Source organism: Falco naumanni, chromosome 4 (assembly GCF_017639655.2).
Source record: "Falco naumanni isolate bFalNau1 chromosome 4, bFalNau1.pat, whole genome shotgun sequence".
Lineage (NCBI taxonomy): Eukaryota > Metazoa > Chordata > Aves > Falconiformes > Falconidae > Falco > Falco naumanni.
In genome coordinates, this window is record NC_054057.1 from 55,409,843 (window position 1) to 55,430,664 (window position 20,822).

The 20,822-nt window shown below is 38.5% G+C and overlaps 1 protein-coding gene across 6 annotated transcripts in view; it reads left to right on the forward strand.

Annotated features, from left to right (window-relative positions):
* PRKAG2 (protein kinase AMP-activated non-catalytic subunit gamma 2) overlaps positions 1 to 20,822 on the forward strand; it is a 223,167-nt gene that overhangs the window by 192,306 nt on the left and 10,039 nt on the right. For all 6 annotated transcript variants that reach the window (XM_040592754.1, XM_040592755.1, XM_040592757.1 and 3 more), the window contains 5 exons: positions 12,944 to 13,025; positions 14,522 to 14,580; positions 17,654 to 17,699; positions 18,477 to 18,531; positions 20,397 to 20,523. In XM_040592754.1, coding sequence (XP_040448688.1) covers positions 12,944 to 13,025; positions 14,522 to 14,580; positions 17,654 to 17,699; positions 18,477 to 18,531; positions 20,397 to 20,523 — 369 coding nt within the window. The remainder of the gene's footprint in view (positions 1 to 12,943; positions 13,026 to 14,521; positions 14,581 to 17,653; positions 17,700 to 18,476; positions 18,532 to 20,396; positions 20,524 to 20,822) is intronic.

Below are 20,822 nucleotides of genomic sequence, written 5' to 3' on the forward strand. Positions count from 1 at the left end.
AATCATGTTGGATAACCAGTTTTCATTGCTGGAGCTGTTTGAGATATGGAGCATTGAGATAATGCTATTAAAGAAGGGGGTTTTTAAAAAATTTAATTATTAAATTATTAAAGATAATTAAAGAAGTTGGAGTTTCGTCTCCAGTTGGTAAGCCAGTGTGAGGTAGTACTTGCAGAATCAGAGTGTGAGAGAATGAACCTTGTGAATTTTCACTGTAAAGGAAAACAGGTAGCTTCATGGTAATGGAAGAAATTTTCAACAACACTCCACCAAAATCCCTGGTTTATTTGGGATCCCTAATGATGGTCATGGGTTGCAGCTGGAGAACAAGGCATGCTTTGATTTGTGATCATGGGGTAATTTCTCAGTCTGCTTCTCCAGCTATTTGAAAGCAGTGATGGTAGAAGAGGAGTCTGTAGTTACTCATTCAGACTCTAGTATATGACAGATGTGGACCGTGTTTTGAACCTGGATTACTGAGGTAGTTTGGGTTTTTTCTCCAAACTGCATTTTTTGGACTCTGCACCATTCCTTTAATCCCAGTTTGCATAGTACTTAATTTATAATAAATGTAATATTATTATAAAGCAGTAGCCCTCTTCCAGCACTGGCACTCTCTTCCAACTTTTCAAGTTCTGCAAAACTAGGAAACTATGGGCTTATTCAAGAAAACATAAAGCAGGTTGATCCGAATGCTCATCCTGGGCTGTACTGCTAGGAGGTCTTCTAAATACTTCTCTTCAGTATTTCCCTTTGTAGTTCTTTTCCTAGCACCTTGTATTAATATTACACCTTCAGTATCTTCGAAACACTTTGTTTCTTCAGTTTGATCAGTGTGGCTGGTGCACATACATGTATCTGCAATATAAAAATAGAACAGCTTTTCTTTAAACAGCTGAATAAGTAAATGGTGGAGAACATACCTAGTAAGGGTAGTCAAACAAAAACTTCCAAAATGTTCTTTGTGTTTTAATTTTTAAAATATAAATTACTTATTTTCCAGTACTTCAGGACTTTGTATCAGCTTTTATTTTGAGAACGTGGTACGCAGCTTTGTGGAACATGCAGTGTCTGTGAATTCTTTCAAACAGAGAGGATTATGCAGATATTTGACTTTCTTGGATCTGTTTCACCCCTACCCACATCACTGTTTCTCCTAATTAAAAAAAAAAAAAAAAAAAAAGCCTGGTGCCTTGAAAAGATTCTCCAAAGATTTGAATTCAGGTTCTTAATAATGCTAGAGCTACAACAGAATATATACAGGCTCGCTTTTTGCCTCCGTTAGTATAAGCTAGTAGCAATCAATGGAAGAAGAAATAAAAATGGAGCGGTTGTGTGTTCCAATGGCAACCTTTGAAAGATTCTGCCGTTGGATTTTTATTTGACTGCAGTATCCCGTCTCCCTCTACTGGTCAGCAGTCACAGCACACATCGCGTATTTCTACCCTGGAAGATTATTTATGAGATACTGTGGAAAGTATTCTAAAACTGTTATTAGCTGTGGGAAAACTGGAGATGTGAACTTATATAATGTGGCATAAGTCATACAGCTCAAGCAGCGTCTGTTCATAAAAGTAAATGTTTAGTCTTGGTGTCTTTGAGTGATTTAGTGTAAAGTTTTGTAAGGAATCTTGTTTTAACCCAGAGTAAAAGAGAAGATGGTAAGGTGCCATTGCTTTGGAAACAGAGGCAAGGCCTTAAACAGTAGAAATAGTAGCTAATAAAGGCATGGGCTGACTGCCTCCTCAGCCCTGCTTAATTGTCAGTCAGAAGGCATGGGGGCCTCTCAATTCCAGCAGCTACCAAACTTCTGGCTGCTTCTAGTGCTAGCACACTGCTCTGGTCCTGCATGTCAGGAATACACCTGTGCAGCTGGCACCTACGCTCGGCTGTTGTGAAAGCAGTGCTATATCCCATGCGCTCCCGTCAGGCAGCACATCCTGTAAGGGAAGACTGTGTTGTGCTTCAGCCAGAGAATGTGCCACTTGGTACAGGCTTGAGCAACATCTGTACTAAATAAATAAATGTACGGAGCCAAGGTCTGTTTACCTGCTTGAGGTCCACTGGCACAGCTCGGTTTGCCCTAGTATAGCCTGGCTTCTATTTCCCTCAAAATAGAGTATCTGCGTGTAGTCTGCCTGTCCGAAACTGTCCCTAGCCTGCAGTGAACCCCGAGAAGTGGCAGATACTGCCTGGGAGAATGCTAGCTGGCACGGTTTTCTAAATTTAGACTTGACAGTGAACTGTTCTTTCACCCTTTTATTAATACAGATGTAGCCTTAAGTATTTGCTCCTCATAAATATCTATAGAATCATACTGAACTCCAGGGGTGTGGCTTTCCCCTGCCTATGACCCACAAGTACTCCTCGTTCGTGACAAGCTTCAGGCTTTTCCATTCCCAGAGAAGATGCTATCTTTGCCTGACGCACATTAAGGAAACTTCTAAAATTCCGATCTGACCAGGAAGGGAGTCAAGAGACAATTAGATATTATGAGCTATCCTGTGAAGTTTGGTAATTTGACTCTGTGGATGTTGGGGAAACTGGGCAAGTTGCAACAGTGTGTGGATAAACTGTCTTTCTAATATCTTGCATATCTCCCAAGATGCAAACGACAGGAGAACAAATGCTTCACAGCCCCCTGCTTTGAGGGAGTTAGGAGGGTTGTCCCCTGAAGGGCTACTCTGAATGAGCATTCATTTGCTGTTCTTCATTCTAATTATTCAATAAATGGATCTGGATTATTCTTATAATAGACTCCAGGAAAACACTACTGAGCTGAATGCAGGTTTACTGGTTACCAGCTTGTGTCTTCAGCTCAGTATTGGAGTACTCTGCAAGTGTTAATGCATTTAATGTGGCAGTGATCTGGGGAAATAAGGTAACATCCAGATTTGCCTTTACTTTCTATGTTGGTTTTAACTTGTATCAGGTGCATACTGTGACACAGGAATCTGATCTTCTCTTTTCCTTTGAAGCTGATACTAATGCTTTGAAGGAAAATAAGAATTTTAGTAATTCCTGTGTTAAGTTCAAATGTCAACAAAACATAGCACTGTTTACATTCTGTCATTGGATTACTTTTGTCTGACATCACCTACTAATGTGATGGGTTTTTTCCTTGTTACTGCATACGCTTGACTTTGTGACGTTTTCTTTAGAAACCAATACATTTCTCCCCCATGCTGAAGGAAATAAATGGTTCTTACCTAGCTTAGAGCAGTCTCTGAAGCTTCATTCCGTAAGCTTACTTAAGGCCAGATTTTTGTCTGACCTTCAAACAAATTTATTCATTTGTTTTGTCTTTGCCTAGCCTACATAAAGATGAGAAGGATTAGCTTATTTTGTAGTGCAGAGCAACTAATCCTTCAAGAGGAATGTAAGAGGTAGGTATAAGACAGGGACTTCCCTGCTCTGTGTCAAGCAGCCATCTGCAGTCCCAGGAATGGTGCATTAGCAGATGTAGTGGCTGTGTCAGTGTCTTGTGAAGTTTGTATAAACTCGTGAGGTGAAAAGCTCTGTCTAACCTTTGGCTAAATTATATTCTTCCCTGTTAAAAGTAAATTTATGTTTTAATACTAAAACATATGTGGCTTTTGCTCACCATGGCCTTGAAGCTTTTTTTAAAGTATTTGTCCAGCACTAATCATAAACTAAAAAAATGACATTAATGTAGAAACAGTCATCAAAAAAAAGCTTTCAGAATCCTAAAGACTCTCTCCTCTTACATCCTCAAGAAATCTGGGACAATTGCATGACTTGAAGGGTAGATGAGCCTTTCTGATTAATGAAATTATCTAAGTTGGTAATGGACCTGATGTTACAATTAGTGTAGGCTTTGTCAGTAACTGTCACATGCTAGTAAGAGCTCAAGTACTTATTTTCCAACCACAAAACTAGAAAGATATTTGGAACAATCTTCTGAAAACTTCTTTAGTGGTTTATCAAGCTGGAAGTAAGTGTAACTTCTAACTGCGGCAGAGCATGCAGTGGAGTTCATATTAGAAGAGTGGAAGAGGATTCATATTTCTCTTCCTTCTGCTGACTGTTCAGTTAATGGATTTATTATTCTTGTTCTTTCCAGGTCATTCTTGACTGGGGTGTTGCCAACAAGGTAATAAGATAGACCAGGCTTCCAGGAAGAACGCTCTAGAATCTTTTGCTTCCAGAAGCACACAGCAGACTCCATGTCTGCTGTCACAACAGAGTTCTCTCAGCTTTACAAAAGGATTGACTGTCTGCTCCTTAATGGGCTTTGAGGTTTTTTTATGTCAAAGTTGCTAAATTTTAAATTAATATACTGTCTGCATTTCTGAGGACTGTGCATATCCCTCCCTGCTTACCTGTCCCACAGAACTTAAGAGAATAATGTAATTTAGCTTCTAACTGGCATGTGGGCTGAGGCAGTTGAGCAGGCCCCATAAAATCTTCCTCCACTGAGATCACGCTGGAATCAGTAGCATAATATGGGAAGACTCTTGGGTTTTTTTCAGAGCTGCTCCTGTTGCTTGCACGTGGCAAACAGAGGAGCGCAATTCCTGCAGCTCTTAAAAACAATAGGAAGCATCCATTCCTGGATCTTGGCAGAAGATAATATGTACCAATTAAGTAGAAATTTTGTGGTCTGCACGGGATAGGTAAGGTGTTTGTGCTTGGCTGAGTAAAGTCATGCATCACTCTTCTTGCCTTCACCACCCCACTACCACTTTTTCTGGTAAGATCTTAATCTTACAGAAAGAATTTCTGTACCCTTCCCAGTGCAGTTGGTCCCAATGGCTCTGCCTATGAGGCTTACCCTAATGTCTTACCCTTAGCCCATTGTGGCATGAAATTGAGTAGCAGACATTCTGGTCTGAAGTGATTTATTTTATTTTTTTTAATTCCCTTTTCTGCCCCCACCCCACCTCCCTCCCCTGCTCCAAACCAGCTGTGCTGCTTTTTTTTTTTTTTTTTTACTGGAATGGTTAGGTTTCTCTCAAACAGCAGATGGAAGTGAGTAGCAGCAGAGTACCTTATTGAGATGAAATAATAAGAGTTGGCTGTAATCATGAACCAGAGGCTATCTGGAAAAGGTCCTGATGAAATCAGCATGTATGTGATGTTAGAGGTAGAAGGAGAGCCCTTAATTGCTAGCTACAGTGTGGGCCTGTTGGTATAGAGTATCAGTTGAGGTCTCAGTTTGGTGTCTTCAGTTGGACTGGGACCTTTCCGTGTGGATGTGGTGTGGGGGAGACTTTTGCAGGTGGATGTAGTACCTGCGGTCTAGGGAGAAATCTAGAACATGTGTCTTCATACTTGGGGATAAGACATTACCTGTTATTTTTGGGGCTTGGCTTGGGTCTGAAGGGTATTACTCCATCAGCTCTTAACTTTTACTAAGCACTCTATGGGCATTAGTAGTATATCACCTACCAGGAGTGTTCCCTTTCCATCTCCTGTGAATGGAGAAGAGAACTGAATTTTGATCTGGTTTCATGTAAGCTAGAGGAGCTACTTGTGGTTGATAATTGGCTGGGATTTTTCAGATGTTAAAGTGAAGGTGTCTTTTCAGTTAATAACAGGTTTGTCCAATTTTACTCTACTTGAGGATGTGATAAAGTAAAGGAGGAAATTCTTCTCTTTTAGACCTGCTTGGTCCTTGCCCTAGGCAAAAGTTTTTATTGTTCAGTTCTTAAGTAGCCTTTTTTTTTTTTTTTCAAAGGCATAGTCCTTCAAGGAGGAAATGCTTCTACCAAATTCATAGACCAAAGAAAAAAATAATTGGAAAATTAAATTTGAATGCAGCAGTCATCATGTTGAAGTGGTTGGTTTAGTCCCTCCAGACAAGCCAATCTATGGAAACACTGAACTTATATGTATGTACTACAAAAGAGGTTTTTAACTTTTCAGCATAGCTCCTTTACAGGACTGCAGTTTTCTGTAACTTAAAAAGATATCTGAATTGGACATTACAGCTTTACTTGAAGAAGAGGAAATGGAATCACAAGCTAATGTTTAATATCCTTCCTGATATTTTGATGGCTACTGTTTGGGAAACATAAAGACAGAACAATTAATGATCCCCTTAAAAAAAAAAAAAAAGGCAATTCCTGTGAAAACTTGAACTGTTTTCTGATAGTAGGTATCATCCCTAGATTGCGAGTTAGGAGAAACGGGTTTTTTTAGTTTCCTCTTGTCTGCTTAGAAAGCTGATGTGGAGATTCTCTGGAAAATTGGTCCACCTCCCTGAAATTTAGATCTTGCATTTTGGAAAAATTACCTTCTCATTGGAAGGTGTTTAATTGTCATTGCCATCTGGGTGTGAATTGCTTCAAAGCAAAAGTGCATGACGTATTTGGAAAATATTTAGCTTGTACTGCTTTCTTATTACCGAGGTGGTGATCATGAGATCTGGGGATGAATGCTGGATTCCTTGATTCCAATTTAGTTCACCAGATTTTCCAGGCCATAGAAATAAATCTTTGAAGGTGATGCTGACAGTGTAGAAGAGGAGGGTTGGCCAAAGAGCTTTCTGTGGCAAAGTTGTATTTTTGACTTAGTATTGTGGTTTTTTCTATGTTCCCAAATACTGTATTGCAAGCCACTGTTCAGGTGAAAATTGAGTGGTTAGCCTCCTCCCGTGGACTGTATTGCATTACCTGGGATGTGAAGCCTTTCAGTAGAAGCTGAGTGTGAATAAGGGGCAAAAAAACAGTGTGAGCACTTCCAGTCATTGTTGAAGAGTATTTTTCAGATAAGAAAATACTATAACTTGATGGACCTGAGGGTGGACTTGTACCCTCTTTGACACTGTGTTAGTATCACTCAAGTAGTTAGTTACGTTGTTTTGCCTCTTTGCTGGCTGAAGTTGTCAGACAAGTACACAAAACCAGTGATTAATTCCTTGTATGAGATCTGCCTTACAGCCTCTGATGCAGAAGAAGCACTACCTGAAATCCTTCTGATGTAAGGGAGTAGCAGAGCAGGCATGTTATAAACCTGTCTTATTGCAGCTAGATCATCAGGCTTACCTCTCCCTCATACACTGTAGTTGTGACTCCTCCGTTTTTTTTTCCGTCTCTTGGAGATCTGCCAGGATTTGGGCAGCCAGAGAGCTTGCCATGCTGCTTATAGAAATATGGTCTTGTTTATATTGGGCTAGTAACTGTTGCCTCATTCCTTACATTTTCACATCAAAAGCATTTGAGAGTCATCAGCTCATAAACACATTTAGACCAAGGGAGTAAAGTGTGGGCTGCCCAGTTTTTATGCAATACAAAGGTCACAGCAGAGGGCTGATGGTTTGCCTGGCACAACAAAGACTGGTTGTGCTACTCTTGGTAGTCTTACTTTGTAAGAACTATTGAAATGCAAGTGTTTAGCCTCTAAGAGAGAAGTCTTGGGGTAACTTTTGTGCCTTTTTACTCTAGCGGTGAGAACAGAGACTATTCTAGAGTGACTTTGTCATATTTGCTCAAATTGTGAAGATGTATATACTGTTACCCTTTGAAAATGGGAAATTTTTTCCGCTTTACCAGGGACCCATTGAGAAGCCATTCCGTGCCTTGCAATTTCATACCTGGAACATGCGAGTATGTGTGTATATGAGTTTGACCTTCTGTGGTGGTACTTCAGCTGTTCTTACCAATTTGCTAAGACTGAATGCCTTCCTCTTACAAACTTCCTTCAACTACGTATCAAACTTCATATTTTGTTATGCTAGGAAGGGTTACTGTTTCTCAGTGATTGCCTAAAAGATTTGGTTTTGGTACTGTAGTCCGCATGACTGGCGGTTTTGAGGCATGTGTTCCTCTATATTTTGTAGCCCTTAAAAATCATAATGAGACAACATTGGGAATTTGTCAACTTATCCAGTGAAAATGAAGATGAATGTTCGAGGTCACCTTTGAGCATCCATCTATCAGGAATCAGAGATGATGGAAGTGCTAAGTATCACCTGGGTCTGATACTGCTGCTGTTGGAGCTCTGTGCCAAAAGATGAAAGGACCTTCTTCCTTTCTATTCTGATCTGATAAAATAGACGTTACTTGGGGTTAAATTAGCGTCTTTTCAGGCAAGTAAAGCTAACGCCCTGGTGTTGGTTAGTACAGTGAAAGATGAGGCAAGAGAGGTACACATTTATCATCTTGCCCTTGGATGACAGCCATAGCATAGAAGTTCTGGTAGACCTTCTAACACTGTCCATGCTACTAGTCCTTTGTATCATCCTCTTGCTTGGTACTGGCACATCTGAAGGTGTTCCATAATTGTTTCTTCTGTTGCCTTCCAGCTTTTCCAAGTTAAGTTTGGCATTGAGGCAATAGCGCCAAGTCCTGTATCAGCACAGCAGCATTATCTACTTGACTCAGCACTGACCGTTTAGCGCTAGAACTGACACGGCTCTTCTCTCTCAGCACCTTGTCAAGGACAAGAACCTTTTCGCAAGCCAAATGAAACAAGTGATTGCAACAGTAGCAGTCATCCTTCTTACCTTATGGGGCAGTCCTGGAAGACAAGTTTGAAACCCACTGGTCACTTATGTATGTAGTTAAAGTTTCCATAACATAGTGTTAGGTAAAACAAAATAAAAGGAGGGGTGTGTGCACGCAATGAATTTTTGGCAACAAGCTCATCCTCAGTTTTCCTTTCAGATGCTTCCCTCATTCACAGATGTTTACATCAGAGAGCATTTCTGCAAGGAATTGTAAGATTACTGGTCTGGTATTGCATAATGAGGACTGTCCCTTTCAGTATTGTCAGTGAGGAAAACCTTTTTCTGTAGTCTGGTAAAATCTTCTGTCTGCTACCACCATTACTGGTGTCACTGCCCAGTAATCAAGCAATTTTGGACCTCAATGACCATAAGGGACAAGGTTTTCCAAACATTCTATTACCTGAAAAGCAGGACTTCCTATGTATGAGTCTAACTCTCCCTTTCTTGGTAATGACTGTTATATTGGAAGAGGCTATGTCCTCCTTAAGACTTACAGTGGAAACATTTGAATGGTCTACAGAAGTGATGACCTCTGGAAGTCCTGACTAACCTAAATTAGTCTGTTCTTTTATTCAGCATATTCACAGTAGGTGTAATGAGTTCCTGTAGTAAGAAAACCTTGTTTCTGTTTTGCTCGCTGTAGTGTGATAGCAGCTGTTGTTGACATGATCTATGATACCTATAGGTTTTCAGCTACTGTGTTCCTTTGCTTTAGTATGGCCTTTCTGCTTAAGGGGCAGAATGGTGGAGAAGACAAGTAGTCACATGAAGTGGTATTCCTCATCTAATTCTAAATGTCTAGACTTCTTATAGTAGTGAGGGGAGGACATGGCATCTATGGGATACAACTTAATCCCTGTCTATGGCTGGTGAGTCATGCCACAGAAATGCCCGTTTCCCCTGGTTGGCTGTGAAGAGGTGCAGTAAATCTGGAAGGTAAGCATATGTATCAGAACAACCTCTAAATTTGGGCAGATAAATCCCATTTTTAATGGTTTGTTGTGTTTGTTAGCACCACTGCATGGTTAATAAGAACACAAGTGCTTTGTTTAAAGAATGTTTGCATATGGTGTTGAACAGCAACAATCTACAGGATCTGGCTGACAGAGAATGGTTTTGTGAAGATCAGGCCAGGCGGACACTCAAGTTGAGAGAAAGAGCAATGCTGGTGGGGCTGAGAAGTAATAGTGCTGGTGGAAGCCCAAAAATGAGACATGGTAGAGATCTTCAAAGGCTACAAACTATGTAATCTGAAAGGAAGGTCCTTGTGGGTGTTCTCTGCATGAACACTGATGAAACATCTAAATGTGCTGGGCAGAAGCCCAGCTCCACACCCCAGTGCTTTGGCCGGCCATCAAGCAGTACTTTGGGCAACTGAAACTGGTAAGCCACAGAAACTAAAGGGAAGTATGAGCAGATGAATGTATGTTTGTGCTTGCAAGCAGTTTTAGCAAATAAGAACGTAGTTGGTTTTTTGCTTTGAAATTACCTTTCATAAATAAGAGACAAATATTAGCATTAACAACTGGTGGCATTGTTGTTTTATTTAAAAGGTAACTGTATCATGCTTTCTACTGTAAAACTGAAGAAAACAACAGGAATGTAACTTAAGGTGTGGTCTGGGAGGACAGCCCAGATGGATGAGATTTAAGTATTTACGAAATTTCAGTGATTTATTGTATCAAATGTTTAATATCCTAATACCCAAGCTGAACTCTTTTTATGAAGGATTTAAGTCTGAGCTATCTCAGTAGCTTCTTCTGTTCAGCAGCCCTCAGTTTTTCCAAAATCTGTCTTTTAAAGCTGGACAATATGGCATCTAACTGAAGATTCTTGAGATTCTTGGAGGCAAGTAACTTGCAAATAAATCAGTGGAAGCAGAGCAAGAACTGGTCTTTTGAGGAAACTTGCTTTTCCTTCTGGATTGTCTACAAGTTGAGCTTCTTTAGTATATCTTTGGAATTGTCTCTCTTGAAGTATGATTTCTGAACCTGACATACCTCGGTTTTACCATCTTGCCCATCTGAACATTGTGCTAGGCGGTGGTCTTTGCTGCTACTTCTTTCTCAAGACACAGCAACAGCAAGAATTTGGAGGTTGCCTGAAGTCCTGTAGCTGATTCTCCATGTCTTTTCTGCTGTGGGCATGCTTCTTTTCCAGGTTATCAGTTACAGAGTTTGTAAACTTGCTTGAGTTTCGTTGGATGATTTACTCTCTGGAAGAAAGCTGTTTTCCCTCTGGCTTTAACAGATGAGCTGTTAATATCTTGTTCTGATATAGCTTGAACATCTTAGTGTTGTGGAAGACTTGGTATGTAAGTTGACAGTGACCATTGACTCATGTGATAGCTATTATTATGGAAAGATATCAAAGCTGAAGGCTCTCAGCTTCAGGCAGTTTGACTGTACTGTCCTATTTTTTGATGAAGAATGGTTAGAACTACTTTTTGCCCCAAGGTGGAGTTAGTCTGTGTGAACTCACTTCTGTCTCCTGTCTGCTCCCTAAATAGCTCGCTGTTGTTAGCTTTTGCTGCATTAATTGTAAGTGTGATGCTGTTATGTGGGAGCACTTCATGTCTCTGCCTGAAGGGTTTCCTTGTGGTTTCAGCCTTCCCTAAGAGTTAGCATGCTCCTGTGGTGGATTTGGTTATATTTGTTTTACCTGACTCCTCCTTGTGGCAGTGAGGTGGCTAAATACCTCTGGGACTTTTCTGTTTAACCGTTTTCTAGATAAATACTGTGGTGTGTATTTTACGATCTTATCTGTGGTCCCAGGTATTTTTTTCCCCCCCATACAACTTCTTCAGTTTTAATGCAGTTTAGGGGGGTGGGGGTTGTTAGATCGTTATTTTTGTTCACTGGTAATATGACAGAAGCATCCATAAAAGTCAGGAGGCAGCTTTGGGAACTGTCATCTGCTGAGGTCGGGAGGGTAGATGTGCTTCTCATGGTCAGGGAGAAAGCAGTTGTGCTGCACAGAGGTAGCAAGAAATACGGATTGCTTTCAGAAGTCTAATCTTTAAGTTTGGAGTTAATCTACAGTAGGTTAATGCCATGTATTTGAAACATCCACTGTAAACTACTGAAGCATAGACAGAGGTGATGTGTTCTGGTGTAGAGTAGAACTCCTACTAACTTTTAGAAATTTAAACTGCTACTTTGTAACACTAAGTAGAGTGTAAATGGAGGTTTTGTCAAATATCATGTAACACTGGCTGTCCTATGCAGGGCTTTGCAAACTTTTCCAAGAAGGTTGCAGCTGACAATGGCAGATTTACTGGTTTGTGTGTGGGGGGTTCTGGCTACATTTTTGTTTGCCCCTACTTTTTGGATGCTGATTCCACTGACTGTGAAAGCCTTTTATTCCTGAATAGTATGTTGTGGAGAGGAGCCCCATGGGACATAATTTAAAGTAGACTCTTAAGATACCACTGTGTAATCATGGTCTGTTCAGATTGCAATCGTCAAGCAATTGCTACTTCTGTGTTACTTGGACCAAGGACCAATTTTATGGATGTGAAGATACAGATTGGCTACGTCCGGTTTTGTGCCAGGTCAAGACCTGGACAAAAACTATCGCTTCTGTATTGTGTTTTTCAAGTGAATGCTATTTAGAGATGTGGGCAGGGCAGGACAGGAATGATAAACATGCTCGAGCATATCATGACGAGATCAGGATTTTGAGGTGTACTAGAGCCTGGCGCTGCTTCATGCTTTGGAGAACTAGTGTTTGCCGGAAAGTTCTTCTTTTCTTTTGAGAATGACACTATAACCTTATAACCTCTGATTCAGAAATAAGGGAGGATTAATTAATTTAAAAAATGAAAGGATTTGGTTACATTTCTTAAGCAGCAAAATAAGCTAGCTAGTCCTTCTAACTTCCAGTTGTATCTAAAGTAATTAAACAATCCCTTTTAATTTGTATAAATTGTGAGTCTTAAGAGCTGGAGAGGAAATAAGACTACTACTGTTTCAGTCCCTTTTTTTTTTTTTTTTTAAGACAGCTGTTGCTATAGTGAACATTAACTAGAATATAGCACAGTCTTCAAATATTAAGCTATATCTGTAAACTGGACAATTGTGATAATTATTTTCGTTACAGGTTTATTCAATGTCATGATTTGGGGGTATACCTTCTGTGGATAATATCAAACAGGATAAAATTGGACGTTAGCGAGCATAGCTTTTCAGTTGTATTACCTTGCTTCTTCATGAGAGGCTTTCGCAGAAAATGTTCATATAATAAAACAAAACCAGATGTATTTTTGCTAAGCTTTTTTCTAAGCTTTTTAACCACTTTAGAAGTAAAAGGCTTAAGTTTTTTTTGTTTGGTGTGTGGGGGGTTTATTCTGTTTTGAATACCAGCTACCTGTTTATACTGCATTTTTTCTTAGTAACTGGGTAAACCCTTCTGTGTCTGGTATGCTAAATGAAGACCAAAGATTTGTTTAGTTGTTCATTCTTTTCACAGGTGAAAAAAGCCTTTTTTGCTTTGGTGGCAAACGGTGTGAGAGCAGCTCCACTGTGGGAAAGTAAAAAACAGAGTTTTGTAGGTAAGTAGTTCTAACATTATTCAGGATCTCACATCCTAGAGATACACAGGCAAAGAGGGTTTGTTTTTCCCTCTTGTGAAGAGTGAAATGTTGCCAGATTGCACAGTTTTGAAACTATGTGCTTTGTTTTTGAAACTCTGTTTTGAAACTATGAAAATAGTGCTTCAAGAATCATGATGATTCTTTTAGGTCCTGATGTTCTGAAATTTGGTCGCTTTGCATTTCACTGCGTATTTAAGAATGAACATAAGGGTCACAAACAGGAAATTTGAAAATAGGAACTATAAAAAGAAGAATTTAATGTTACAGTATCCTAATATACATGTGATACCAAGCATGTCTTTCTCTGTACATTGTCAGTAAGTCGCATTGAGAAATCTTTAAATACCAGAACTGATGTTGAATGCTACAGATACATCCCATATGGGGAGGAACAACATTAGATGAATGTATTGCTTTTAAAAAAGTCATGTAACTAATTGCCGCAACATCTCAGTTGCAGTTAGAAAACAAGGTCATAGTGGCAGTTAGAAATACTGTTATATGCACTTCTTGTGAGCTGGTATGTAGACTGAGGATTCTTGGAAATTAATACTAGATACTTTATAAGCATTTGTTGAAATATTTTTAAATCCAAGGGGGGATGAGCAGCAGGTTCATTCAATGCATCATAGGAATGCTGTGTGTCTTTTTTTGTATTTCATTTTCTGTCTGTAACTAAGCTCTATGACTAAAGCTGACCTCCAGATTAATTTTTCCTTTCCCCAATTCTTAGTTGTTTTAGTTTAGATGTAAGAGTATTAAACAGTGGAGCAATTGCGTCTCCTCAAATTTAGAACTTGAAAGCTCAAAAAAATCAATGTTTCCAGGTAACTAAACTCATCATCAATTTTATATTAAGTTTGGTGTTGGTGGATAAAATCTATATGCTATGGATGTATTATCTCATTTTTTTAAAAAAAAGTCACATTTCAATACAGACATTGAGGATTACCATGGAAACAATTGAATGAAGTTCTTTAATGAGTAATATTCAAGAAAATGGATTATACTGTTCATTCCTTTGAGGCTGAGAATCTACCTGACTTGGCAAATACATAATGGGATTGTGTCTTATTCAATAAGAAAATGAAAGGCAAGCATAGATCTCCAACCTTTAAAGATGTTTTAAACCCCCTCTTTCCATGCTTTTGGGGGTGGATGCAGTCTGGATTCATGGTTTTCTTTGAGTCAGATTTAAAGAGGAGAAGCACATAAGTTACAATTTTGAATATTAATTCAGACGTGTGTGTTTATTTTGAAGTATTGTGTCAGAATGAAAGTGAATATACACAGTTTTGGAATTACACTGTTGATTAGTCCAATACAAATAGTATGTTACGTGGATTTAATGGTTATGATGTTATATATTGTGACTATAAATAGAGAAAATAACTGGAAGTTCTATGTTAAGCATATATCTGAAGAACTTATGTTATATATATCACTTGTTACAGGAATGTTAACAATTACAGATTTCATTAACATACTGCATAGATACTACAAGTCTCCAATGGTAAGTATGATTTTAAGCTATATATATTTTTATCATTGGCCATAGAGTACAGAGACTGAAATATCAAACTGAAAGATTGATGATGATTGTTGTTGTTATTTAAGTTGGAAGCTTAGATAAGCCACGGGTATACTCACTGTGGCGGGGGCTTTGAAAGAAAAGATGACTTTGTGAGCAAGGCAATAGAATGGCCTGGATACTTGGGTTCAGTTCCCAGCTTCAGCCATGAAGATCCTATGAGCTTGGGCAGGTAACATAATCTGTCTGCTTCAGTTATACATGCATAAACATGAGGAATTTCCTTAATGAGTTCTACCATTTATTGCACTTTGTGTGGCGCTTACCATAATGATAGCCTTCATTTTAGATACGAGACTTACTTAGTGTTGCAGCTAAGGAATAATGAGTGTGTGATGAAGGCTTAATGTACTTGCTAACAACTAGATATGATATAAAAAGTATGAAGGGAAATACTTGATTATTCATCATTGTATTTATTTGTGTTCAGGTTGTTTGAAAGCACATGTTTCAGTAGTAATCAAAGCCCTATATAAATGGCGAATATCAACCAAGAAGCATTTGGGGAGGATGTCTTTAATTTACATGAGAAAGTTTGTTATATTTAAAAACCAAGTATGTAGCTATGTGTGGTTCACATGTTTATATAGTTATCTTTGTCTCATAACAATGATAGAGCTATTCTGAAAGCAGTATGTGGAGTTAAGCAGAATGCTAGCCTACACAGACTTGGATGCACTAAAAGGTTACTCTGTTCTTGGAGTGATGGTGTGGAATAAACAAGTTAAACTAGTTACATGTATGCATATATTTTAGTTACATGGCTGAGTTGCACAATCAGTTGGAGATCTGTTGACTTCAATTAACTATAATTTAAAATTCCCATTGGCAGTCAGTTGCTGAAATTCTTTAGCTTGCATGTTCATACAAACATTTACATCCCTTTCTTGTTCCTGTCAAATCACAATTCCCCCTCTACCAATTAAAGCATATGTACTGTGTTTTACTAGCTAAACAGAACAAGAAAAGTTGGATGAAGCAGAAGTCTGATGTTAGGCTTCTCAAAGCTCATATTAAGTTTTAAAAATGATAGTGAAATTCTTGTCAGATGCCAGTAGTGTTATGCACTATCCTTTCTTCTTGTTGAATTATTTATTTTATTTTTTTTTCCCTGGGGATTTGCAAGGGGTGGGGTGGAAGCAAATGAAAAGTGGTTGCACACTGGTAACTTCCTTAAAATGATTTCCATACTATAATGACCCTCAACCTCAGTACTACCAAGTTTTTCATGTAACTTTACCTACGGTCTGACTGTTGTCACTTGTGTTTACATTGCCTAACATCCTATTCCATAGGTTGTGCTTAAAATGGCAGCAGTAAGGAGGAATAGCTGAGAAGTGACAACATTTGACTTAAGTGATTGATGCAGTCTTCTATTTAAAAAAAAAAAAATTCCGTCAGGGAATGCTCTACTCTTAATAGGTAAAATTATGCTGAAAATACAATTCTTAAGTATTTTAGTGATTCTTTCTGAATGCATCACAACACATACCGTGTGAAGCATGTTGCTGTTCGTGTACTAGGTAATACCTTTAAATGATTCATGAGGAACATCCAGGTAGTGCCTCCCTATAGGGTGGTCCAAAAACTAGGCTTAGCCTCATCTCATCAGCATCTAAAGCGGTCTCCTGTTCTTCTTGTCACTTCAGTAATTCTTCTGAACTGCATTCCACTGCCTTAACTGCCTTTTTTTGTCAAGTGCCCTAAAAGATTATTTAACTTATGTGTATCTTTCATGTCAGCCAAAAATGGTGTATTTGAGTAGTCCCTTATATCAATTCAAGATTCCCTTATACTCTTCAAAGGATGAGTTAATAATTCCAGAGAGTAATCCAAGTGTAGTCTTCTTTAGCTCAAACATAAATGTAGTAGACTTTGTGGAGACTTCTACTCCTCGTTTATAAACTCTTCAGCTTCAGCAGAGGTACCTGCTGGAGAAGAGCCACATAAGGGATGACAGGCACCTCTGCCCTTGGCTGCAGCAAATGCAATCAGTATTGCAAGTGGCTGGCATGCAGGTCAATACCTTTTAGAGAAAGGTAGCTTTCACATCTGAAACATATTTAGAAAACATGAGCAAGATGGAAGGAGCTACTGTAGGGAAGTTATACATTCTTTTGACAAAGAACTTTGTGAAGTAGCTGCTGAACAGCAGGAAGTTGGTGATCTGATAGTATCTTTTTTGGGGTTTGGTTTAAACTTCAAAGACTGGACTTTTGAGGACAGTTTGGTATCACTGATCTGATCTGATCTGGTGGTAAGCTGCCGTCAAAAGGTACAGACTTGCTGCATCCTTTGAGCAGTATCATTTGCTTGTCCTTTTTGTGAGCCGCATAAGGAAGCTAAACCAGCAGAAAACTAACGATGTTTTTGTAACTTATTTTTGCCTGTTTGGTTCCTGGGACCAGCTGAACACTGGACAGATGGGCAACATTGCTAGCACAGGAGAAATGCTGGGAGCGTGCATGGCTTAGAGGCAGTGTCTGAAAACATTTGGAGAATGTAACATCAGTAAAAGATTAAACTTGGGGTAGGGGGAATACAGTGATGGTTCTTCTAATTGAACTGAGCACTAAACCACATGCTTTTGCTTGTTTGTAATCAAGTAACAGTAAAATTCATCTCTGTTAGCATTAAGAAGTCACATGATCGGACTAGGCTTTTTACTGGTTTGGATGTGTGAGGAATCATCGGAGGGTTTATTCTGATGTGATTGTTTTAAGGTGAGATGAATTACAGAAGAGATCTAGACTACAAAGCTGGGCAGGTTGAAAGATCTTTCCTGTCCCCTGAAATGACAGGTCCAGTATGGTACTCTGCATTGAGCAGGATTGCACCCTTGTAACTGCCAAAAAATGTTATTCTGGACTGTTCTTACTTTGTTAGGTTGCCTGCAATTAAATGTAAGGAAATTATTCAGAAATTTATAGTATTGCTGATGTTGTTGGATTTAAAGTTAAACCTTCAAGCTAAACTTTCAATCTACCCATTGTAGGTTCAGATTTATGAATTGGAGGAGCACAAGATAGAAACCTGGAGGGGTAAGAATTTTTACTAATTGGTTGATAATTTGATGTTCTAATGTTTTTCAGTACAGTGGATTTTTATTTAATCATAGACTTAGATTATCTCTCTGCTTACTTTTTAATGAAAGCAGAAATAGTAAAAGATTGTCCGTCAGATAGGTCCTGCTGCTTATTTCTCTATTTGAAACAGTACATGGACTATGTACTAGCTTGCCACTTGTTCATGATTAGTGACATCTTGTTCTTTAAGAAAGAAAAAGAAACTGCATTAAGGCAGCGTGTATGGTTGTAGAGTCGATGAGTAGATGTGGAATGGAAATACGTCTGAGCCAGGATGCAGAATGAATAGATGACCCTACGTACCGAGGGAACTGATGGATGACGAGCCGCAAGCTGTGCCCGGGTGAACTGCATGATGCGACTAGAAATTCATACAACATGCTGAGTGTGAACAGAAGTGCTGAACGCAGGGAGGAAGCTTTATGTGAAAAATAGACTAGATGCCATGGAATAATAAATACTTCATGTAGCAATACTCACAGAAAAGGAACTGGTAAAGAGTTTGCTGCTGTTGCAGTGACCCCTGGTGGTAATCAGTGTAGTCTAACTTGTAAAACTTGTCTTTTTAATGTCAATATAGAGGAATGTGCTTAAGTGGTAGAATAACTAAAGTAACTGTATATATCGCTGTCTTTTTTCTACTTAATTTTGTATGAATTCATAAAATGCTTTCATAAAAAAGCTAATGCTTTTATATAAAGTGGTAATGCTCTATTAATTTTCTATATGCAGAGCTTTATTTACAAGAGACATTTAAACCTTTAGTGAACATCTCCCCAGATGCAAGGTAGGATTTTGCTTTTCAATCTGCTTAACTAACTGCATCTCAACACTGAATTTAAGATTCCGTTATATAATAAGAAACAATTTATGTTGTAAACTGGAGTACAATAATGAAGGACTGTCTTTTAATACAATCAGAGGTATGGAATCTTTTTTTTTTTTAATTGCAAGTGAGGACTTTTTTTAATTATCCAGAGAGGAGAATTTTTAGTTAAACTTTTTTTTCATTTATCAATGTAACTGTTCTGGTAAATGAACTAGACAGGGATCAAAATTAATTGCCCCAAAACATGCAAAAAAGGCAACATGATGACCCTTCAAGCTAGCTTGCAAGTCATGTTTGTTTCATGAAAATCCAAAACTGTACAGAGCCTTTCAGTTTGTTTTCAGTTACTATGATTGCTGAGAACTTATGGTACGTTTCAATGCGAGTAACTTTCCTTAACTAAAGGAAACACAATACGCATGTTTTGTTCTGCTATACTACTATGTTGTGTTTCTTAAAATATAAATGACTCTCCTCTTCTTCTTGATGGAATTTGAAAGAAAGAGTTTTTAAACTGCCATTATACCTTATTTACCAAATGTAACTTGAGAGAGGCTTTAGTCTGATCACTTAACAACTTGAGCACTACTCAGTGGCTGAACCAGAGTGAAGTTCTGACTCTTGCTTTCAGTTTGTGGAACAGGATTGCTTATGCCCTATCAAAGCAAACTGGTGAAGGGAACTGTAGTGATTACCTCAAAGTAATGATATGCTGTATCCTCAGTGGAATTGCCGTTAAGTCAAGAATAAGTCATTCAGTTAAGTCATAAGGAATGTATTTTGAATGGGAGCTGGTTGCAAAGAATATTAAGACAACAAAATAGTATAATTGTTTTCAGTCAACGGTGCAGCAAGAGAAGTACTGCAATAAAGATGAGGCAGTAGGACATGTATAAAAGGACATCTTTTTCAACTTAAGACCTGATCCACAAATATACTTGGGTTCTGTGACAGACTGCAGCGCTCGGGTGTAATTAAATGCTTGCTCCAGGAGCGGAACCTACAGTGCAGTGGGGGGAATCTTGACTCCACGTGTATCAAATGGGGATAGTTCATCCCTGTAGTAGACTCGGGACATATGGTTTATTGTGTATGGAAAGAAGCCTACTTCAACAAGTAGGTGTTTATCAACATTTTGCTAACTTTATTACTGATTTATTGCAATTGGTGGTCAGCTGTTTTATCATAGTCTTACTAGGACCAAGGGGGGAAAAACTTTACTTGCAAGAAGAGCAGACTTGCACAAGTTGGAGTATTGCTAAATTGTAGTCTGCAGTGTCTGGAAGAGTGTTTCAGATCATCTGAGAACAACTTTTTGCCAATCTCCAATGATAATTCAGTAAAATTATAGTTGTTTCTGCTTAATTGCATATATGCAGTTATCCATAAAAATGTTCCTCCTAGAAAATGTCATAGAAATTTGGGATTGAGGTACAACAAGTGCAAGAACACTCAGTTTTTCACTGTGTGTCTCAACAGAAATATCCATTCTGAGTGCAGGGAAACTGCAAGCACAGCACTCACTGGAAAACAGTTTACACTTGTGAAGAAATATTTCTGCTCTACTTTCTACCACAAGAAGTCACTTTCTGTCACATTTTCTTACTGCTTTTCAATGCTCATGAGCATATCATTGTTGTGTTTTACTGGCTGCAGAAGTTAATTTAAAATCCTTTAACTTCTCTTTTTCTATAGCGTTAAAGGTAATGCAAATAATTACTCATATGTACTTCATGGGGGGTTGTAAATATGTGTATGTATCACTTGACATTATTCATTGTCAGCTAGAATTCATTTTAAAAAAATCATGTTTTTTTCCACAGCCTTTTTGATGCTGTATATTCATTGATCAAAAACAAAATCCACAGATTGCCAGTTATAGATCCAGTCAGTGGAAATGCACTTTATATACTTACTCATAAAAGAATCCTCAAGTTCCTCCAGCTTTTTGTAAGTATCAAAAGTTATGCTTTGCTTAACAGATTCCCCCCTGTCAGTAGACATCTTTAATGTTAAGTAATTTAGGTCTTAGTACAGAAACTTCTTGTTGAACTTTGATATTCATTGTGTCTGTGTGTATCTTTTTTACATAACAGAGAATTAAAGGTTGATGTAGGACCTGTGCAATACCTTTGCTTTGCTTTAGTCATGTAAAGAAACCTAAACACCAAGATCTTGTCTTGGCTATTTGAGTAATTTGCTGTCCATTCTGGAAGCTCTGTTCGGCTTCAGAAGCTTGTTTACGTGAA